General features: G+C 39.0%; 2 protein-coding genes across 2 annotated transcripts; both read left to right on the top strand.

Moving 5' to 3' along the window:
* Positions 1-89: 89 nt before the first annotated feature.
* LOC134865997 (calreticulin-like) lies at positions 90-4394 on the top strand. The gene is made up of 9 exons (XM_063885881.1): positions 90-337; positions 1330-1431; positions 1794-1997; positions 2092-2186; positions 2281-2490; positions 2719-2832; positions 2933-3076; positions 3162-3254; positions 3367-4394. Exons 1-9 carry the CDS (start codon positions 250-252, stop codon positions 3577-3579), a joined length of 1263 nt encoding a protein of 420 aa, XP_063741951.1. The 5' UTR covers positions 90-249; the 3' UTR covers positions 3580-4394.
* An 867-nt stretch (positions 4395-5261) lies between these two features.
* Positions 5262-21708, top strand: LOC134865418 (epidermal growth factor receptor substrate 15-like 1). Its single transcript, XM_063884911.1, is given in 25 exon segments — positions 5262-5409; positions 5965-6006; positions 6111-6200; positions 6282-6329; positions 6426-6521; positions 6867-6932; positions 7016-7141; positions 7229-7288; positions 7423-7689; positions 9348-9505; positions 10233-10329; positions 10331-10399; positions 10644-10706; positions 11823-11908; positions 12781-12853; positions 12977-13138; positions 13661-13858; positions 14480-14644; positions 14935-15043; positions 15297-15436; positions 15733-15781; positions 17171-17256; positions 17495-17558; positions 19642-19658; positions 20088-21708. Coding segments are annotated over 25 exon segments (2505 nt in total). The 5' UTR covers positions 5262-5382; the 3' UTR covers positions 20235-21708.
* Positions 21709-22010: the final 302 nt, after the last annotated feature.

Below are 22010 nucleotides of genomic sequence, written 5' to 3'. Positions count from 1 at the left end.
CCCTCTGCAGGACTGATATGATAACAACGTAGAAAGGAGAACCACTGATCCTGGATCAGCTCTGGAGAAGACATATGTTTCGTGGTCCACTGTTATTGGTCCAGATACACCATCTTGTTATCCAATAGAAGGCAGACATCTGTTCACTGGAGCGACTCTAAAATATTCTCTTCTCTTCCTTCTCAACGGGGTATTCCATACTCAGCAAGGACGTTGTCGGTAGTGAAAAGTTGATCAGAGGTGGGAAAAATGCAAGTCTTAGGTGTATTTGCGGTAATATTAGCAGTGTACTGTGTACATGCAAAGATCTACTTTCGGGAGGAGTTTCTCGACGGTGGTAAGTTTTGCATTTGAATCTTGAATGCTAACTGTGCATGGGGATTATTCATGGCATGTTAGCAAAGCTGTTAGTTGTCATTTTGTCACATACCTCATCGTGTGTTTCTTTTGAAAGCTTGTTATCGTGCTTTTTTAATCTGCGATTTAGTGTAAGAACCGACCTTATCAATTTTATAACTGAAGATGGGTTGGCAGCTTGCTAACTTTAGCAAGGCCCCAAAACGAGCAAACGTTATGACCAGAGGTGTAAGGTTGGGTACATTTACTGAAGTACTGTACTGTAGTACAATTTTGAGAGACTTGTACTTTACTTGAGGATTCAAATGTTTTGCTACTTTGGACTTCTACCCCACTACAATTAAGAGGTAAAAGGTGTACTTTTACTCCTCTACATTTATTTTGAATACCTTTAGTTACTTTGCAGACTTTGATTAATAACGTGAAATATAAACAACACTTTACAGAGATATTTTAGTTCCACCGGAAGTTACATTCACAAGCTATCCTGCAGCATACAAAGTGATTAAAATTGGTTTCACACTAATGAATCAATAATCATATCACACAATTTATTATTCTGAAATGGGTAAATCTGCATAATGAGTACTTTTACTTTCGGTACTGTACCGTGTATATCTTGATGCTATTTTTTTTTTTACTTTCGATTGAGTAATATTTTGAACGCAGGACTTTTACTTGAAACAAAGTATTCGTATTCTGTGGTAGTAATTATTTTACTGAAGTACAAGATCTGAGTACTGCTTACGCCTCTGGTAATAACGTTACCCTTATGAGCCCTTATTTACTAGCTTTGTTGCAATAACATTTGTTTGCAGATCAATCAAATCTCGTTGTATGACACTTTCTAAATGTCACCCTGATGAAATGACAACTGGGTGAAAAAGATTTTCTGGAAGTAGCTTCATGTATTGGAAAGAGGTGTCCCATATATTCAAAACTCAGTAATCTTACTTGTCTTTTTCTGTGCAGATGAATGGAGGACTCGCTGGTTGAACTCCAAACACAAATCTGACTATGGAGAGTGGAAACTAACAGCTGGCAACTTCTATGGAGATGCTGAGAAAGACAAAGGTAAACCTTTTTCTGTTCTACTCCACTTATTTTATACCCTGAAAACTGTTTCTTAGTGTGGATCATGCTATGTTTGTTATGGCCAAAATTGGTTTCCTGATGAAAGTACTCAAAACAATTTTAATATGGAAAGGTTTCTATTAACCTGATTCAACAGCTGTAATGTTTTCTGAGGTTATCATCACATTACAGCCTTGGAATTATCTCAAACAGTTTTGAACAGCTCAATATAAAAAAACACTTATCAGCTCTATGTTTTATTACCTTGGTGTCCATCTTATAGTACAGCTCCAACATTGTTAGCCGTAGAGAACTTAGTTAGCCTATGTCCTAATTAATTATTTTGCAATTTTTTTTCTCAGGTTTGCAAACAAGCCAGGATGCTCGTTTCTATGCCACGTCTGCCCGTTTTGAGCCTTTCAGCAATGAGGGCAAGCCTTTAGTCATTCAGTTTACCGTGAAGCATGAGCAGAAGATTGACTGTGGTGGTGGTTATGTGAAGGTCTTCCCTGCTGACTTGGAGCAGACTGGCATGCATGGAGATTCGTCATACTACATCATGTTTGGTAAGTGATGATGTTCATGATCATAAAGAATTTTAACTATACGGTTAAACTTGCAGAATTTGGAACATCTAGTAATTACATTTATCTCACACAGGCCCTGATATCTGTGGGTACAGCACCAAGAAAGTACACGTCATCTTCAATTACAAGGGCAAGAATCACCTCATCAAGAAAGAGATTAAGTGCAAGGTAAGTCTGGCTATTTAATTTTTTTGCGGAAAATAAAATATATTTTCTTCTTCTGCATTTATCGCATAATTCAAACCCTTTTTTTTCTTTCTAGGATGATGAGCTGACCCACATGTACACACTGATCCTGAATCCAGATCAGACCTACGAGGTAAAGATTGATAATGAGAAGGTAGAATCTGGCAGCCTGGAGGAGGACTGGGACTTTTTGCCTCCTAAGACAATCAAGGACCCCGAAGCTAAGAAGCCAGAGGACTGGGATGATCGTGCCAAGACTGACGATGCTGATGACACCAAGCCTGAGGTAAATAACCTTACAAATATATTTAGGTAATAAAGTTACGCATAAAGCATAGCATTTACCCTTGTTTGGCTTTGAATTGATGGAAAAGTCATTGGAAATCTGATTTGGAGTTGCGTTTTTTCCCTTTGTTGCTATTCTACATTTTTTCACAGTTGTCCTGTTCCTTTAAAAAAAAAAAATGTACATTCACAACTCTGGTTATTTAACTTGAGTATTTTCGTTCTTTAGGAGTGGGACAAACCTGAGAACATTCCAGACCCTGACGCTAAAAAACCCGAAGACTGGGATGAAGATATGGATGGAGAGTGGGAGCCACCCATGATCCCTAACCCAGAGTACAAGGTTGGCTGAAGATTTGTGCGATCACTTCTGCCTGACAAATATTCATAATTTACTCTACTAAGGTTATGTGCAGTCTGGTAAAAAAGCTTCTGTATTGCAGGGAGAATGGAAACCCAAACAGATCGACAACCCCAACTACAAAGGAGCCTGGGTTCATCCTGAGATTGACAATCCTGAATACAGTGCTGATTCAAACATCTACAAGTTTGACAAAATTTCTGTGTTAGGTCTTGATCTTTGGCAGGTGAGAGAGAAAAAACATCATGAATAGTACTGATATTGCCATAGCATTGTTAAGCTACAGTAACCAATGCAAATGTTTATCTCAGGTGAAATCTGGTACCATCTTTGACAACTTCTTGATCACCGACGATGTAAAGGAAGCAGAAGACATTACCAACGAGACATGGGGTGTCACAAAGGTATGCTGGTATTCATTTTAAGACGTATATGCTCATTTTTATAACAGATGAAGCTGATATACTGAACAGAAAGAATATAAGTTATTTTTGACTATCCAAACCTTTTCCACAGGAACCTGAGAGGAAAATGAAACAGGAGCAAGATGACCTGAAACGAAAGGAAGAGGAGCAGAAGACCAAAGAACAAGAGACCGAAGGTGATGAAGAGGATGGTGAAGAAGAGGACAATGAAGACCTTGATGAGGAGGAAGACGCAAAGGACGAAATGGAGGAGGCACTTTCAGAAATGGATGAAGAGGAAGCAAAGCTTAAAGATGAGCTTTGAGGCGGTGTGGCCAGAGATTTTTTTCGGTGCCTCCTTTAGAGACTCTGTCCTGTATTTCCCAGGGGTATTGTGGCTGCTGTGCATCCTTTCCCTGAGAATTGGACACAACCTAATTGGTGGGCAAATTTAGTGAAGGGAGGCTGATAATTGGTTAATAATTGACATAGTTTCTGTTTAGTATTGGTCATTATATTATAATGTTGCCTCTGAACTGCTGGTTTGATTTTAAGGTTTTCCATCAAAACAATCCATTCCTCATTTTGTTATTACAGAGAATATGAAGGCAATGACACCTGCCTTTTTCTTGATCTTCACATTTACCCCTGTAAAGGTTGCACAGTTAACCAAAAGCTGTGATAAAAGATGTCAAATTTGAGATGCTGAGAATATGAATTAGCCATTCATTCTCCCTGGGGGCAAATTCTTCTTACAACCTGGTGAAACAAACATTGCACATATCTGAACGTACAACGCATAAACAAATCACAAAAATTAAGAATGTAATCTAATTTATTTCGGTTGTCTGTTGCACTGACATTTTATTTTCCTTGCCATGCGTTAAGAAATGATTAAATGAAGTGTTCAAACATAGACACTTAATTTTCATCTAAGTGCACAAGGAAATTGTATTTCTGAATTGAAATGGCATTTATGTCTTTATGGTAATGTGATGGAACCTGCATCACATGCTGAACATCTGGAGAAACAGATGGTAAGCCCCTGGTGTGACTCAAGACATCACTAATTGTCACAGTTATATTTTTTGGACAGAATGTTATTGATACCAAAGTTTTTATTAAAAGAATATAATCTTATTGCCTGGTCAAAGTTTTGTTGTGCATGTTGAAAGAATGCAGTTGAAAATATTATCAGACTTCATCTTTGCTCTTCATGTTCTGTGGTGATGACAACTGGGGTCTGATATGTAATAGTTTAAAAAGTATCTCTCATGGGAAATGATATGAATTATGGTAAAGGTGTCTTCTGCATATCTGGAATGGTGTGCTTAATTAATCGTAGACAAGATCAATTTCTTCTTAATTGTATATGATAAATAGGCACAAACAAGTTCACAGAAAACAGTAAAGCTAAGTATACAAGATATTAGTTAAGAGATTCAAAACAATGCAATGAGTTTGAAATAAACACAAAAAAAGTAGAGACAATAAATATAAAAAACTAAAATCTCAAATAAGGAAGTACAATAAGTGTTATTCATTAGAATGCATGTATAATTCATTTTCTACTAGATATGTGTTTAATGTGTTTGAAAAAGGATATTCTCTAGATAGAAAGTTATTCATATCAATCCAAAACATTTTGGAATACAATGGAAAGGTAAGTGACAATGTGTCCCCATAACCAGACCAAAAACGTGACAAAAACAATTTATATTCAGTTTAAATATTAATTGAACATGCTTAAACGTATATATTCTATGTCATATTGAAAAACTCTTCCATCTTTATTGGAAATAAAGGCTACAAAATAGTTCTGGTATCTTAAGTAGCCTATACCTGGTAAATGTCATGATTAGTTTTTTCAATCAAGGCTGACGCTGTTATTCATCCGGTCAGAGTTTATAATGTATTTTATTGTGCCTATACTATCGCTCTCATTGGCTTTAATAGGTTGCTAGACCAATTACCATGGTGTGGTGCCCTAGACTTTAAAGAGTGGCGCCCATGCGGTGGTGGTGGTGACCCGCCGGGTTCACCCACCGGAACCAGGCCTCTCCGAGCCGTCGCCGCTCGTGCACGGTCGGTTAAGGGGCGTTTGCGTACTCCCGCGACACCAGGAAATATGGCGGCGCTCATGACTCTCAGTCAGGTAACAACTCTAAATAGCTAAAGAAAACTATCAAATTTCATTAATGATCCAAATCAAGTGGCAGTGACAGTCGATTTATGACTCAACCACGTTACTACTGTACACGCTGCTTTGAATACTTGGCTATTTGAATAGTATTACCAACATTTCGTGTATCAACTAAGTTAACATGGTTAGCTAGGGTGAGTAAGGTTATCCAAGTTCCTGTACGTTTCAACGGAATTGGGAAGCTAAGATTACTATTGCAAGGAAAGGTTGTTAGCAGCAAGATAGTTACGTTACTAGTGACAATAAAAGCATGGGTAGCTAGCTAGAAATTCAGCCTAAACTTAACAAAAACAAACCATTACTTAGTTAGCAAATGTTAGCGACTAAAGCTGTGTATCTACGATTACCGAACAACCTAATGGTGTAGCTACAGTCTGCTCATTGTATAGCTATGTTTACCTTTATCATAAATTAATTATGTATATGTGGTAGCTGACTCTTATTGAAACCTAACGGTGTTTTATTTCTTATTTCTCATCTGTTTCCTATTCCTGTCTGCTTCTCCAGTTAACAAATGGAAGCCCAGCCTATGAGGGCTATTACAGACAGGTAAGGTTACTGCTGTGATTTCAGTAAAGCGCTTGTGTTTTTTATAAATGTAAATGTTATATAATGATCAATTGAAAAACACTGTAGTATATGCTGCTTTTTAGCTGGATCCAGGAAACACAGGCAAAGTATCGGCTGGAGATGCAGCTCAGTTCCTTAAGAAGTCTGGGCTGTCAGACAGTACATTGGGGAAGGTAGGTCACAATCTTGCACACTTAAACAGACTGATCAATTCGATCTATGGCACTTAACCATTTTGTCTTGTAATTTTTTAGATTTGGGATTTGGCCGATTCGGAAAGAAAAGGCTATTTGGATAAACGGGTAACACTCAATTTCTCTGAAAAAAAAAAGCTGTGATTGGTGATGCTGTTGTGTGCATGAACACCAGACTTGACTTGCCTTCTTCCTCTTTTGTAGGGTTTCTTCGTTGCCCTGAGACTTGTGGCCTCTGCACAGGGTGGAAATGACATCAGCCTTAACAACCTCAACCAAAACTTAGCTGCCCCCAAATTTGTAAGTGATACTTCTGCAGTATCTAACATGAAAGGTGAAAAACTAATATCTGTATCCACTTTGATTTTCTATAATGAATTTGGTTTTCCTTGGCCCATGTTATACCTTGTCACCAAATTTTGTGAAAATATGGCCTGCATTTTTTTAGGTTTTCCTCGGCTGAGGTTATAATGCAGTGAAGAACACACAGAGTAGAGAAGAGCTACTTTTGTTGCTTGTATGAAAAATCAATGGACAATGAATGTCTCAGAAAAGGACACCACTTACTGTTTTATTAATTGCTTATATGTTACTGTTTTGCCTGCTCTGCTTGTTTTTAACTTACTCTCCCTTTATCTTTTACAGAAAGACACCAACAGCCCATTATTAAATATTTCAACAACGGGACATGATTCACAGTGGGCCATAAGGGTGAGTAGATAACATTGCAAAAAAAAAACTTCTTGAGAAATTCAAGCATGTCATCTAAACTTGACTTCCTTTTTTTCCCCTAGCCTGATGAAAAAGGGAAGTTTGAAGGCATTTTTGAGAGTCTGTGCCCTGTCAATGGTCTACTCCCCGGCGATAAAGTCAGGCCAGTTTTGATCAACTCCAAGCTACCTCTGGATGCGTTAGGAAAGGTGATGTTAGATGTTGGAGTGATGAAACATATAACACTGCTGCAGTCTGAAGGTTGCTCATTTTGGTATTATTGAATGTTTCTGCAGATCTGGGACCTAAGTGATGTGGACAAAGATGGCCAGTTGGACAAAGATGAATTCACAGTGGTAAGCTGGTGCCTTTGATTTACTTTTATTTTTCTATCACCCCAGAGTCAATCCAGGAAGCATATACTTGTCTGAAATGTTTTTAATTCAAGTGACTTTTTAAATATATTTATACATTTCCCTCTATTTTCTAGGCCATGCATCTTGTGTATCGTGCCATGGAGAATGAGCCTCTCCCAGCAACCTTACCCACATCCCTCATCCCCCCTTCTAAAAGGAAAAAGTCTGCAGGTGCGCTGCCAGGTGCTGTGCCTGTGCTGCCTGCTCTGTCCGGTTTCATGGCTGTCGCAGCTCCTCTCAAAGATTCCCTGCGAAGCACTCCTCCTCTGGGCAGAGCCAGCCCCCTCATGACCAGTGCCGTCCACCTGTCTCCAAAACACTCCTTTAAGTCCAGCTCACCGGTCTGTAGCCTCCCTTGCATTTCCCTGAAATTGTTGACGTAGGATTAGTGACCTCATCACTGCATTGATTTGTCAGGGGGGACTGTTTTTGTCCGATGGATGTACAATTTGGTTTACAAGCAAATATTGAAACATTATTCGGAAGAAGAAAAAAAAATCCCAATGTGTATACAAACTGAAAGATCACATTTAAACTCAAATGATTTACTGAATATTGAGGATCTACTCTTCTATTACAGCCAAAAACAAGTAATTCATGTAAAATAAAAACACATTTTAACCAATAAAATAATTAATTACAAATGATATATTTAGACTACATCATTTGTGAAATTATAACATGATGTGATAATATGTTCACATATAAATCTACTACAAGTTGAGAAATGTTCATGTAGAGTGAGTTTTTATCCCTAATTCTCCATCATAAAATACTTAACTCCAGTAGAAAAGCTGTATCACTTGTAGTAATAATAATAATAATAATAATAATAATAATAATAATAATAATAAAAGGCAATAAGAATCCTAGATGTTATGTCTGATTAGTATGGGTAATGTCACTCATGTGATTCACTGAATTTACTGCATGCTTCATCTGATGTTGTAAGTGAAATGTCATGTAGGTCAGGGTTAGCTTTTGATGTATAACTACTTTTATTTTTCAATGATGCTAGTTCTGTTCAAGTAGCATAAGATGAAAATCACAAAAAAAATCATTGAATCGTCTTGGAAACTTTAACATATTTAGTTGTATATTCATCTTTTGATTGCTCCTCCCTAACCAAGTATCACAAGGGCAGTGCCTCCGAACCAGCATTAGATGTATTGATTGTTTTCTGTTGCTAATGGCTGTACTTGTTTTTCCACATTGCTTTGAGCATTGTGCCCTGGCCAGTGTGTTCCACTCTATCTTGTTATAGCTGCAGGGATGTTTTACCCATGACTTTTGAAGAAACAGGTTTTCCTTCAAAGGGAATAGAAAAAAGACTCTCTCCTAACTTGTCACATGATCAACTGTCGTAGCTTTAATGTCCTCTTTTTTTCCTGTTGTGCCACATTTTTGTTCCCTTTTCCTTTTTGGTTTAATTGCCTCAGATTCCCTTTTTCTTGTTATCTTACCCAAGGCATGAAATCACAGTGCTTATTCCCAATTTCCATTCACAGTGTTATTTTGATTTAATGTGCTGAATATACATATATATTTATAATTATTATTATTAATCAATGACCATTCAAACCAAAAAATCTAAAGAAATAAAATAATATTTTATGCTGGATTTAGCTATTATAACTATCACACTAGCAATTAAGACAGATCCAAGCACCAATCCCCATATAAACACCAACACACTTACAACTATTAAACTAAAATTAATTTCAATAATAAAATAAGCTCACTTAGTTACAGTAGCTTGAACCTTTTATTTGTATGTGTGGTGGGTCAAAGATGTACCCTTCTGCTATTTGTGGTGAATGGTTGGTAAAGAAACCATTACATTTTCTTCTAGGGGCGGCATCTGAGATATGTTTTGCTTTTAACCAGTGCAATACATAATGCCACACTTTATACAGACAAAACGATTGTGTCTTAGGTTTTGGCAGATGTTTTCTCTCTCGTAATATAATTTAAATGTTTCCTTTTTTTTAAATTCCAGCCAGAGGTAAACTGGGTGGTACCGTTGGCTGACAGGGGACGATACGATGAGATCTTCAAGAACACCGACAGCGACAATGACGGCCTCGTTAATGGAACTGAAGTCATAGAGATCTTCATGCAGTCCAGTCTCTCCCAGACCATGCTGGCACAGATATGGTGGGACCACAACTTGGCTTAGATTTAGTTTTTCCCTTTTGACATCACATTACAGCAGTAACTCACATCACTACTTTTAGCTAGATGCTCTTAATTTAAAATAACACATGCATAAAAAGCAAGCAATACCAATTTAAACCAAAGAATGGTGTTTCAGGAAAATATACATTTCCACAAACTTAAATTCCTGAAGCCTCTTCGAGAGTGTTATTCTTTCCATGACAAACATTTCCCAAACAATATCATACCAGTCGTTTTTAGATGGGGGGACTCTTTTAAGTTGCTTTTTCGACAGCTCCGCTTAGTATTCAGAAAAATATTTAGTCTCAATATTGGTCAATGTTGAAAATAACAGCCCAGAGGAAGCTCATCCCAATGAGTATTTTAACTGAAAATCACAAATTCTGTGTAAAGAAATATTATCAATAATTAAAAATAGAACTATTTGAAGAGGTGTTCCTCTTTTGTCTCAAGACACACAAAATCATACATAACTTATCACAGGGTGTAATGCTCTATCATATAGCGCCATCTAGTGGACAATTGACATCTACATAATACATTTTTAAAAAAGTTTCAAGAGCTCTTTACCAACACGGTGAAACTGGCCATTGGAAAATGTTGACCTTCTTATGGGACATTGTTAATAAAAAAAATACAGGTTCTAATTTATCACGAAGAGTACAGTATCATGTGTTTGGAGTGAAGTCTCTCCTCCTCTCTGCAGGGGACTCGCCGACACTAAACAGACGGGGAAGCTGAACCGGGAGCAGTTCTCTCTGGCCATGTACCTGATCCAGCAGAAGGTCATTAAAGGCATTGACCCCCCCTTCCACCCTAACCACAGACATGATCCCCCCATCGGAAAGGACTGCAACTTCAGGGGCGGGCAATGTGAGTCCTGACTTAAACCCACTGCAACTCCTGCTTCATATTTGAATTCCCCTATTATTTTAAATCCTTCGGTCTTTCAAGCCAGCTATATTTTACTTCTTGCATCTGTACCTGAGGAACCTGTTTTCCTGCTACTATCTGCATTTTAAATCCTGAGGTTTTTCTCTGGGCTTTTCATGCTTGCCTTGCAAAACAGTTTATTATGCTTTTGCTTTTTTGCTCTCTCTTCTACCCTGTCTATCAGAGCTATGCGGGGCTAATGTCAGCTGGGAGGCCTGACCTTGCTACACTGGCTAATATGCGCAGAGTGAGTACTTCTGCTTTGTTTCACAAGGTGGCACTTTGGTTCTATCATATCTTCTGTATCAGTCTGAAGCACTGTATCAAGCAGGAACATATTTCATGTATTATGTATTTGTTTACCCAAATAACTTTATCCAGAAATGGGGAAAACATGTTATAAGCTCTTGTTTACCTTTTGCTACTTGTTTGTCATTCCTGTGAATTTCCTCAAAATGTGTATATTCTAAACATCAACTCTGCTAAGCGCAAACACTGCCACCTGCTGCACAATCATCATAGGTCTATAGCTGTAGTATAGTTGTTTATTAATGTATGTAGTCAAACAAATATAGAATATCATGCTATGGCTAACCTTTATTAATAAAAACATATTAAGATATTCTCTTTGTTTGTTCTAGACCATATACACTTTTTTTTCACAGTAATAGTTCAAAGTAAAAAAAAAAAGTATTTTGTTTTGAACAGATTGAGACAGTAAATGTAGTAAAATCAGGATTCTTTAAAGACACATACTCTTCTCAAACTGTTAGAAAAGTACTATCTTTACATCAAATGAATATCTATGTTACACAGATTAGGTAGGTTATTAGGTGGAATGTGAAACTTTTTAAAACAAATAAACAAGTGAGCAAAGCGTATAAATGTTCGACCTATGATTGTCGAAGTGGATTTTGGGACATCGATTTGTCAAAGTCTTTATATTTAGGACAATTTTGACGCCAGATTTCACCGTTGTTACATTTTTTTCTCTTGTCTGTTGAAATTGTCCTCATTCATGTGTTGTCTGGAACCCTTGACCCCTCACTAGCTGTGCAAGGTGTTTGTATTTCCTTCCTGAGTCTTTTGTTTTGTTAGAAGCATCAGCAGGGAGATCCTCTCCCCCCCCCCCCCCCTCTTTGCAATCCATGTCCTCTCTGCTCTCTTTCTTCCCCTTCCTTTTATTTGAACGTCTTGTCCTCTTTTCTTCTCATACATTTTTTGTCCTACCTGCCGTTGTTGCTCTTGTTGTCTTTTTTCTCACCTTCTCTTTACCTCATTTCATTCATTGTACTTTTTTGCTAAGCTTTCCTTTTCCCTCCCGTCTCTCACTCGTCTCGTGTGCGTGTGTGTCTCGCCTTAGGATAGCACCAGCTCCACGGGGTCGGTCGAGCTGACAGGCATCAAAGAGCTGGATGACCTCAGCCAGGAAATAGCTCAGCTGCAGAGGTGAGCCCCTGAGTAGCAGAAGGATAGCTTTGTTTCTCTTCCTACCAAGAAGGGTCGGTTTTAGCTGGGTGATGTTCAGGTTCAAACTCTTGGGTAATTTGTTTATCAAATAATGTTAACCTTCATTTACCCAGGGGATATTATAAAGACTCCAAAAGAGAATAAAAGAAATCTCACCATAGAGCCTTTCTTTGGGGCAGCAGTGGATATGTTACAGTTGAAGCCTTCATTAACTTAAGGACTCAAATCAGAGATGCTTAACAATTTCTGCATCTAAAATTGTAAGTAATTTTAAGTATAACGATATACCTACACATATACTAGTACTCATAAAACAGTCTACATATTGCCTTAAGGGTCATAGATCAGGTGTACCAAAGAGAGTATCCTGACCAGCTGTATCTCGGACTGGTACGGCAGTTGCACCGCCCACAGCCCTAAGACCTACACCCAGCAGCTCATATTTGTCATTGCATTGTTGAGGAACCTGTGACCCACACCGTAGTTGTGTTTATGATATGACATTAAACCTTTGAATCTTAAATGAACTGTGCTAAAATGGTTGAGACAGATACCGCAGACAATGCTGTTTGCTCAATATTTTTTCATAGAAAAAACCCTCAACAACAAACGTGCATGCTGAAGTTCCTACACCACAATAATTTATATAGTGCCAATTAGTGACCATAAAGTGGAGTGAAACTGCATTTTATTATTGGTGTGATGTCGAAAATGACTGATGGTCATGCATGTGAAAAAACGGGTATTTTTAAACTTCAGTTCCTTTTTAAGCATTATGTTTTGCCAACATATGATTTGATAGGAAGTTATAACACTGTTTTACTTAATTTTCTTCCTTTTCATTGTTATAGAGAGAAATTCATTCTGGAACAAGAGATCAGGGAAAATGAGGAAGCCATCAGACAGCAAAATAGTGAAGTTCAGGTAAGGCTTAGCCAAAATTATTGTTTTAATCGTCTGGTAAAGTTTTTTAAATGTCAATAGGTGATCAGTAGCTGTATCATGCAAACAGCTGAGCGTATGTTTCTGTGTTGGTCGGACCATCAGGACATGCAGAATGGACTGGACAGGGAGAGCAGCAGCCTGCAGGAACTGGATTCTCAGAAGCAGGATGCGCAGGAGCGTCTGGGGGAGATGGACCAGCAGCGCTCAAAACTGGAGGGGATGCTCAACGACGTCAAGCAGAAGTGCCAGGAAGAGACCCAGATGGTCAGAGACTTATTTATGCAACGTTCAGATATCTAAACGTGAAATACTAATCCGTTTTGGTACTGTGCTTCTGGTGACATAATGCACATTCATTTACCACCTGGTCCTGATAAAAGTGGATCATGTTTTAGTATTTTTAGATAACAGAGAGCAATCAGATGTCAAACAGTGAGGTCAGTTTAGGTCAAAGTTTGTTTAAAGAAAACGGCTGCAACTAATCAAAGACATCAAGTGTTTTGAAGTAGTGCAGCTCATATGTGTTTTGCTTACTTAGCTTACTGGGAATTAACAGCACTTCAGGAAGTTAAGCATGTAATTCCTGTTCTTTACACCATTTGAAGAGTATGTTTTTGATTACAATCTTTATATTGTGCCAATTTTGTATTGCAATCTCCTTAAAAAAACAACTTTAAAATATTGCTTCTTTGATCTGCTCTGATACACAGCTTTAAGACACAATGCATGAGGCTACAAATAACATTGAGAATCTCTTCTTTCTTTTTTTCTGCTGTCACCCTCCAGATCGCGTCCCTGCAAAGCCAGATTCGCTCCCAGGAGAGCGACCATCGAAGCCAGGAGGATGAAATGAGCCGCACCAAGATGGACCTTAGCCGGCTGCAGGAGGAAGAGGCCATGCTCGAGCAGAGCCTGCTCTCTGGTCGGGTTCAACTAGACAGCATCACTAAATCACTCAAGACCACTCAGGAAGAGATCAACCAGGTCGGCATCGATTGCTTTACTACAGCTTACAGAGGGGTGTTCTGCCACTTTTGGCCAGAAAGCTCTATGATCAAGTCGGTATTGAAATTATAAAACTAAGCCCTGGTTATGTGACATTTAGACTTGTGTTTTGTGTTGATTTTGATGGTTTTACAAAACAACAAAATCTCACTGCTGTAAACATTAGCTTTACTTCTAGAACATTGTGCTAAGGTGCAAGTCGTACACTGAAGCACACATAGTTGAAGCAAGCTGAAGTGAAACTGTTGTCACATATGGGTTTGGCATTTTGTTTTGATCGTATTAACCACTAACCACCACGCACATCATTTGCTAAAAATCAGATGCATTCCTCGATCTGCTGAAGACTTGACTCTGGAGGAGCGTGTTCGCTTTTTACTGTAAGCGAAAATAGATCTCCATGATAGACAGGGCTTCTGCTTAAATTCTTCTTCATTGAAAATACTTTGATAGAAGGGGCTTTAAATCAAAGTAGCACATCTATTTCTTCAAGGTGGATTATTCTCTTTGAGCAGCTCTGAAACCTATTGCAAAGAGACTGTAAAGAAACACAAATATTATGTTTACGAAATCAGAAATTGAGGTTTTATTGTTTTTCAGGCTCGCAGTAAGCTGTCGCTGATCCAGGACAACCAGAAGGAGGTGACTAAGAACATAGAGCAGTACAACAGCGCTCTGAGCGAGATCAACGGAGGAAACTTCAACAACCTTCCCGACTTAAGTGAAGGCTTTGCTGAGAAGGAGAATGGGGGTTTCAGAAGTGTGGTGAGGAGATCATGAAGAAATCTTGTTTTTAAGAACAATAATTCAGCCTTCACTCAAATATTGTATTTGCCTTCCCTTCTAATGAGGTGCACTTTTCATATCACCAAATCGTAATGGCCTGATTTACGGCTGCTTCGATGCCAGAAGACGCAAATGCACTGAAACCTTTTTGTGAACCAGTTTTGTAGTGTTTAGCAGCTTTATATCCTTGCTTCATGCCATACTTTACCATGTGTGTTCTGCCGTTACACTTGTTGTTAAGATTTGTTTTTCTTTTATTCATTTATCAGGATGGCTCTTTAAAGTCAAGGATAGCCATGTTCAACAACAGCACTGCTAAGGAGCCTCCCGCAGACCCCTTCCAAACAGAGGACCCCTTCAAGTCCGACCCCTTCCAAGGTCTGAATACCTTCTTGTTTCTCTTTTATGTTTACTCCTGTTTTTCTGTTAGGGTAAAGGTTATTCCCTACGCTGTTCACCTGAATTTATGTTGTGTCCCTTTTTTTAAATAAGCATGTCCACGACACATACATACATTATGCATGTCATAACTTAACTTTAATTCATGCTCTGGAAAGAACGCTCTGATTGTTTATTCTTTAGATGATTGAAGTCACTAGCTATCTTCTCACAGTATTGTCTTTTCTTCTAGATCCATTTGGAGCAGATCCTTTCAAAGAAAGCGACCCCTTCAAAGGCACCTCATCGGAAGATTTTTTCAAGAGAACAGACAAGTCGAACTTGTTTGGATCCTCGGACCCCTTCGGTAGAAAGCCCACACCACCAGCCAAGGTATCAAACACCTCTTTTAAAAACACTTTAATTATGTTGATTGAAGCCTCTGATCATGGGTCTTTTGTATGCACTGTTTGAAAAAGTGTCAAAACTGTAAACCTTTTCTATGTTTGATGACTTGCTCTGAACACAAGCTTTGATTTGTCTTCACTATTGTAGATAACTGGAAACCAAACTATTATTACAAAGGGTTATTTTTGGTGGTTATGATTATATGGCCATTGTGTGTGTAATGTATTCAAGAACTTTGGAAATCTTAGTGACTTTCCCTTTACTTTGCTTTTTTTCCTCAGCCAAGTGCCCTCAGCAGTGACTCCTTTACATCAAACAGCCCAAAACCAGGTATGTTGGTCTTAAGCATCACAGGATGTCAGTACACAGAGAGAGACTTCACTCTGGGTCTACTCAGTTGTAAATGTAAAGGTTAACCTGAGTTAGCAGCGTGTTTGTGCCAGGACATGTTGTTGTTTCTGGACTTCTTGGCTTTATATCACCACAAAGTTTCTCAGTTTAGCTTTTATTGTTCTTCCAGTTTTATATATTGTAGTCAAACTTTGCTTACAGAACCAAACAAAGATTCAATGCTGAATTTCCTGTCGTCAGTCATTCTAAAGATGTAGGATGTGTATTTTTCTCCTTTTTATTGTAATTACTGCAGTCAGGAAGGTGATGGCCCTGCAGTACAGCATACAGTACGTTGGATTTGTGTCTCTCTGTCACGTGCATAATCATCTCTGTACTATACACGTGCAGATTTTCTGTCCAGAATGAGACTCTATTAACCGACACCTGAACCTGAAAGAAGGTTCTTGTTGTGAAACGGGTCTCAAAGAGTCATTCTTTGCCATTCTGGGTGACGTGTTAGATTTAGATTTTATTTTTGAGGGCATGAGGGGGCAAACAATTTTTTACTCACTGTGGCTTAGATTTTTCCTGTGGTTGTGGGCTATTTTTAGCCGAGTACCTACGCATTTAACTACTGGCCAACTAAAAATACTCCCCCCTACCCTGGAAAAACAGGAGGCCTGCAGGAGCCAAACATAACAGAAGCTTTTTGACTGCTGGTCCTGCTCTACTAGAATACACTGCCACTCCTTTAACCAGTTCTCTACTGCCTCTGCCCTGTCTTTATATCTGATGCTATTGAGCTGCTCTGCCTGATTCGCTACGGAAGTTGTTTTAAGTTAGTGGCTGCCTCTGGTCGATGCTCTGCCGTGCTACACACCTTCAGAAGAACACAGAGGCAACTGTAGGCCTGAGCAGAGTTACTGTGCGTAAAAGAAAACACCGCGTTCTTCACATGAATGGGGTCTCTTGTGGTTGCACACTCACAGCAAACATATTCTATTACAATGTTTTGTTTTTTCACTGTAACCATCTGCAGTTGGCTTTTTTTTTTCATTAAGTGGCATACCACTGATCCTCCAAACAACCCGGCACAGTTCTGGTTAACAGTCCGCCTACTGACGCCTTTAATTAGTTGATCACATGCATACGTCAGGTTAAACAAAAACCTCTGCTTTCCAGGTTCCTTGCAAAATGTCATGGAAAATTAAACCGTAATGCCACATTCCCCGCTCTGAAAATAGCACGCAAGCCTTTTGAGAATAAGCAAAATGCATAGATGATTTTTATAAGCGTGGTTTGAGGCTCTACTTTATTATAGTTTCTGGCTCTTTCCATAAACGTATTGAGAGGTTCCAAATGCATTACAATGTACTCTTCTCTCAGATGTTTTTGGGCCGGCTGATCCCTTTGGAGGCAACTCTTTTGGAAGCAAAGGGAGTGGATTTGCAGACTTTAGTCAAATGTCAAAGGTAAGCTCTGGAAAGTGTTGGAGTTATGAATCAGTTGTATTAAAAAGCATATTTTGCCGCTGTGGCTGTAGAAAGCAGTGTTAGTGATTTCAAAGAATTGTCCACCATTTATCACATGTAAAGTCTCTCTGGTATAAGGCCAGCTGCTTTAGAGTTGCTTAAATTTCTGTTAGTCATCAGTTTGTGTGATAGTTCAAGGATTACATTTTTTGGTTTCTTTTCCCCTGTGTGTGAACAGAAGTCAGACAACCCTGTCCTCCCATCAAAGAAAAATGTGCCTAACCGGCCTGCACCTCCCTATGGTAAGCCCCTATTTCGTGTGTGTGTGTGTGTGTGTGTGCACTTGGGCACGACTTGCTTGCCACTAAAAGGTTGAGTGACATTTAGCTAGCATACATTGTTGGTTTAACCAGGTGACAAGCAATACAGTTTATCTTGCCAACCTTTATTTTTGCATCCATTTTGTAGTGCTCATTATGATTGACTTGTCCTACTAAAAAGAAATGTTTGTGCCCCTGATTGTATGTGGAAAAAAACAGCTTCCCTGTTGAACTGTGAGGGTGCAGAGTAGGCAGTTTCTTCTTTTGAAGTTGTAAACAGGAAAGCTGTTGTAGAGGTATGGCAGCACTGTGGCTTCACAGAGTGATGTGCCCTTGTGTTATTTAAACCTCAACAGACACAAAAGTCTTCAGTTAAAGTTATTAATAGTGTGATGAGATGGAGAGCTACTTTTCTATGGCCTTATCAATGCATTTAGACTCATGGTCTATCTAGTTGTTGCACGAGTATGAAGGGTCACACATAACACACAGGCCATGTCCAGCCCATGCCCTTCCGCTGTGACCTTGCACTTACTCATTTAGCAGAAGCCACAGCGTTAGAAAGTTGATGTTCCGCTTTGCTTTACCACACACCGAGTGGTAGAGATGAGAAACTATGGTTAGCCAGTGATCTAGCCATGTGCCTCATACGTTACGGGGAAGTGAAAAAAGCCCACCTATAGTTTGCTTATTTAAAGCTAGCACTTCTACTGTTGTTGTTGTTAATTAGAGAGTGGGGCTTTTATTAACCATAAGCCATTCAATCCCTCCATGCAGCTATTTGTTAACAATATGTTGGAGATGAATATTTAAAGCCTCATTACAAAGCTATCATTATAGGAAATGTGTTTGAAGCTTACATTATACATGGGTGTGTCCGTCTTTACCATTATGTGTTCCAGAAGGCGACACTGCTGGTTAAGCATCAATGCATCAGTGAGCTGTACTCAAAAGATGTGGTTAACACCTTTTTTTTTAACCAATATCTCTCCTCATTGGGTGACTACTATGTATGCCATGAGGTAGTTGGCTTCCTGTAAACACTTACAAACAAAATATTACACATTAAAGTGCAAGCTTATTTTCCCAAGCAGCTACCTGTTTTTGACTGCTTCTGAAGTGAAGAAATTAAAGTGTGTCGTTTTTACTTTAGCTCTCATATTTGTCTATTTGAATGTCTTCCTTCTCCAGGAGGTTTGCTCAGTGTGACGGCATCAGAATCGCTCCAGAGCTTTTGCTCCACAGCAGACAGTAAAGACCCTTTTGTTAGGACACACTCGAGTAAAGCATCCAAAGACTGTCCTGTGGGTTTTGCAGAATTTGGCTCTGTGAGTGTAATCTACTTACAGTTTTCAGAGGGGTCAAACATCTTTGTCTGCATGAGCTGCTCATGATCTCACTCTTCAGATGTTGTTTGCTGAAGGCTCAGAGGTGTCAGCACACCATCACTGGGCCTTTATACTGTTAACTTTCTCACACACAGTCACACAAGCAAGCGGTCGCAGGACCTCCATGCTAACTGGCTGTTGACTAACAACTGACAGATCATATGAAAGCTTTTTAAGGGCTTGGTGTAGAAGGAAATGTAATGTTTGCATGAATGACTTGGACAGTTCTCAGACTTGGGTATATCAAGTCGATTGTAGCGACCGTCCGCCTGGTTAAGGGGCTTTTGCATGCTTGCTGACGTCTCTGGCTTCAGCCTTGGGCAGGAAGTCAGGATTTGTACACTTTTAGTCAGCGAGTCAGTGAACTTGCCTGGTCAGGTAGCACTTTTAAAGTCTTGAAGTACAAGCTAAAGGCTTATTCGCTGTCAAAGCATGATATGCCTGGAAGCAGAACACAACAGAGTAAATCTGCCTCTTTGTCCTCCCTCTTCCGCTTTGCCATCCTGTATACCCTGAGCCTGCTCTCAGTGTGGCCAAGATGCATGGCAGGTTTTGTGTTGGGTTTGTATCATTTGACATGACATGAATTAAATGTATCCCTCCTGCCAGCATGAGTTGTAAAAGGGATTTGTGTTTTTATATTTAGCTCTGTATTGTAATTTTTGTTTTCCTGCCAGGATCTGAATGTATCAAGGTAAGACTGTACAAGGGTGTGGTGGTCAATCCTTTGCATGTGAAAAACCTGTGCGCACGGCAAAATCTGAGTACGGTGATCTGTGAGCACGATGTTAGTAAATATCCGCAGGCACGGAATGTTTATGGGAAATATGTGAACACTAATTTATGCCGCTAGTTTGTCAGTGTGTATTCTGTAGGAAGCTTTTAGTGTTGCTTTCTATGCTTTTTCTGTAGTGAAGTAGTACTTTTTTTTTGCAGATGCTATACTTAAATCATTTTAGTTGGTGGAAAAAGCTTTTTGACGTTCTGCGTAATTAGCAACACTTGATTTCAAATTTGCATCCAGCCTTCATTGTTACATCTGGCCCAGTGAATTGTCTCTATTTTATGTTGACTTTTCAGTCAGCCTGTTTTTGTCCATCACTAATGCTTGTCTCCGCTGTAGTTTGGAAATGAGAGCCAGCAGCTGGAGTGGGTGAAGCGGGAGAGCGAGCGTGAGGAGCAGGAGAGACTGCGGCGGCTGCGGCTGCAGGAGCAGCAGGACCTGGAGCTGGCCATCGCTCTCAGCAGGGCCGACATACCTAACGCCTGAAACATCCATCCTCCACCATGTCTTTCTGTCCTCCCTCTTCTGCCTTACAGTCTTCTGACCACATGACAACAGCTGCAACACTGGCCCGACGTGACTCGCAGCCTGTTACCAATTTGTGTAAGAGACAAGTGCTTCTGCAGCCATGACTGGACTCTAGTCAAACGACTCCACATTTAGCGACCAGTTATGGTTCATTGCTCCCAAACTACATGGCAACTATAATCAAGGACATTTAGGGAGCCACTTGATTTAAGCCCCTGCAACAACATAGCGATTTAACGCAACCCCGAACCAGCATGATAGTACACTATATCTAGCTCCATATCTTGCTACGGCCTTATCCCAATACCATTCTGTTGCAAAAAAAGTAACCTTTAAAGGAGTATTTTACTGTTTTATTTATAAACGAAAGCATTGAATCTGGCGTATGAAGTCCTTGTAAAATGCACTGTAAAAACTGTTTTATATAACCTCGGAGAAAAAAATGCAAATCAAACCAGATATGACAACCAATCTGTTAGTCTATGATTGCGTTTGTCCAATTTACATTTTTTTTTATAGAAACTCCTTCATGTGCTGTTATTACTGTTAGCTGATGGTTTCATATGCAAGCCGTGAAACAGTCCATCTTTAGAAACCATGTCGTAAAGGTCTGTAACTTGGTGATCAGATCATTAATCGCATGCTTTAGGTTTTTATTTCAAATGTTATGAGTCTTGCCTTTTTATATGCCTGCATATGGAATATTTATGGCCTTTTTAAAGTAAGGGTTAAAATCGTTTTGAATATTTAAACGAGGATCAAACTAAAAAATAAGATGTTAGAGAATCAAAGCCTTGGTTGAAATATGATTTAACCCCGTATCATTGGTAGCCTCTTGCATCTAAAATTATTAAGACACTTATGATAATCATAGAGGTCTTCCTTTCCTATGAACACAGTTCATTTGTCGTGCATCGCTGTTGCACCCTCCCTCTGATGTCAACAGCTTGTGCTTGTGGGAAGGTTTATCATTGGTTGCCTTGTTACGCCCAAACAACATGCACTCCCATACAACTAAAAACCTCTATAAAATGGAAGTAGTGTAAACCTACATTGCTTGTACTGGTGCTGTTACATTTAGTTCTACCCATTTTTAATTCTTCACACTACCACTGATACACAGTGACATCTGCTTTCAATGTTTTGCTATCTCTCACACTCAAATCAACAAATGGATCTTTTTTTCTGTGGATTTTTTTCTCTACATTCATGTCTTATGATCCGGTCGGAGGACATTAGTTTAGATGACTTAAAATATTGCATTCTTGTAATTATATTACACTAATCAGGTTTATTTGGCACATAATGTACGCACTGTGTATTCCAGAGCTTACATGCAGAGTGGCATCGCCTTATTTATCAATGTTGTAACGTGTAACATTGCACAGTATGTTTGTGATTATATATAAAAAATTCTCTGTTAAACTTTAAATGACTTTTAATTTAATAAAAGTGTTTTTTTTTTACATGCCTGGAACAAGGTAAGTATCTCCTTTTGAATTATATATTAAGGGTCACAAGTCTTCTGTAAAATACATGGTTCAGATGTTACTTTAGGTGGCTTCCTGGAAAAAAAGCTCAACATTTCAAACACGTGTTATGAAGTGAAGACAATGGTCTACTCTATTTTAAGCTCTTTATCTGATGCTTTGTGCAGAGTTATAGCAAGTGTTTGAATCTTGCATCGATATTGGAACAACAAAAAGTGAAATGAGAGTGATACATTTGCATCTC

The sequence above is a fragment of the Eleginops maclovinus genome, chromosome 6 (genome assembly GCF_036324505.1).
Source record: "Eleginops maclovinus isolate JMC-PN-2008 ecotype Puerto Natales chromosome 6, JC_Emac_rtc_rv5, whole genome shotgun sequence".
Taxonomy (NCBI): Eukaryota; Metazoa; Chordata; class Actinopteri; order Perciformes; family Eleginopidae; genus Eleginops; species Eleginops maclovinus.
Note: the sequence above shows the minus strand (reverse complement) of the source record. Positions and strands in the feature narration are given on the sequence as shown.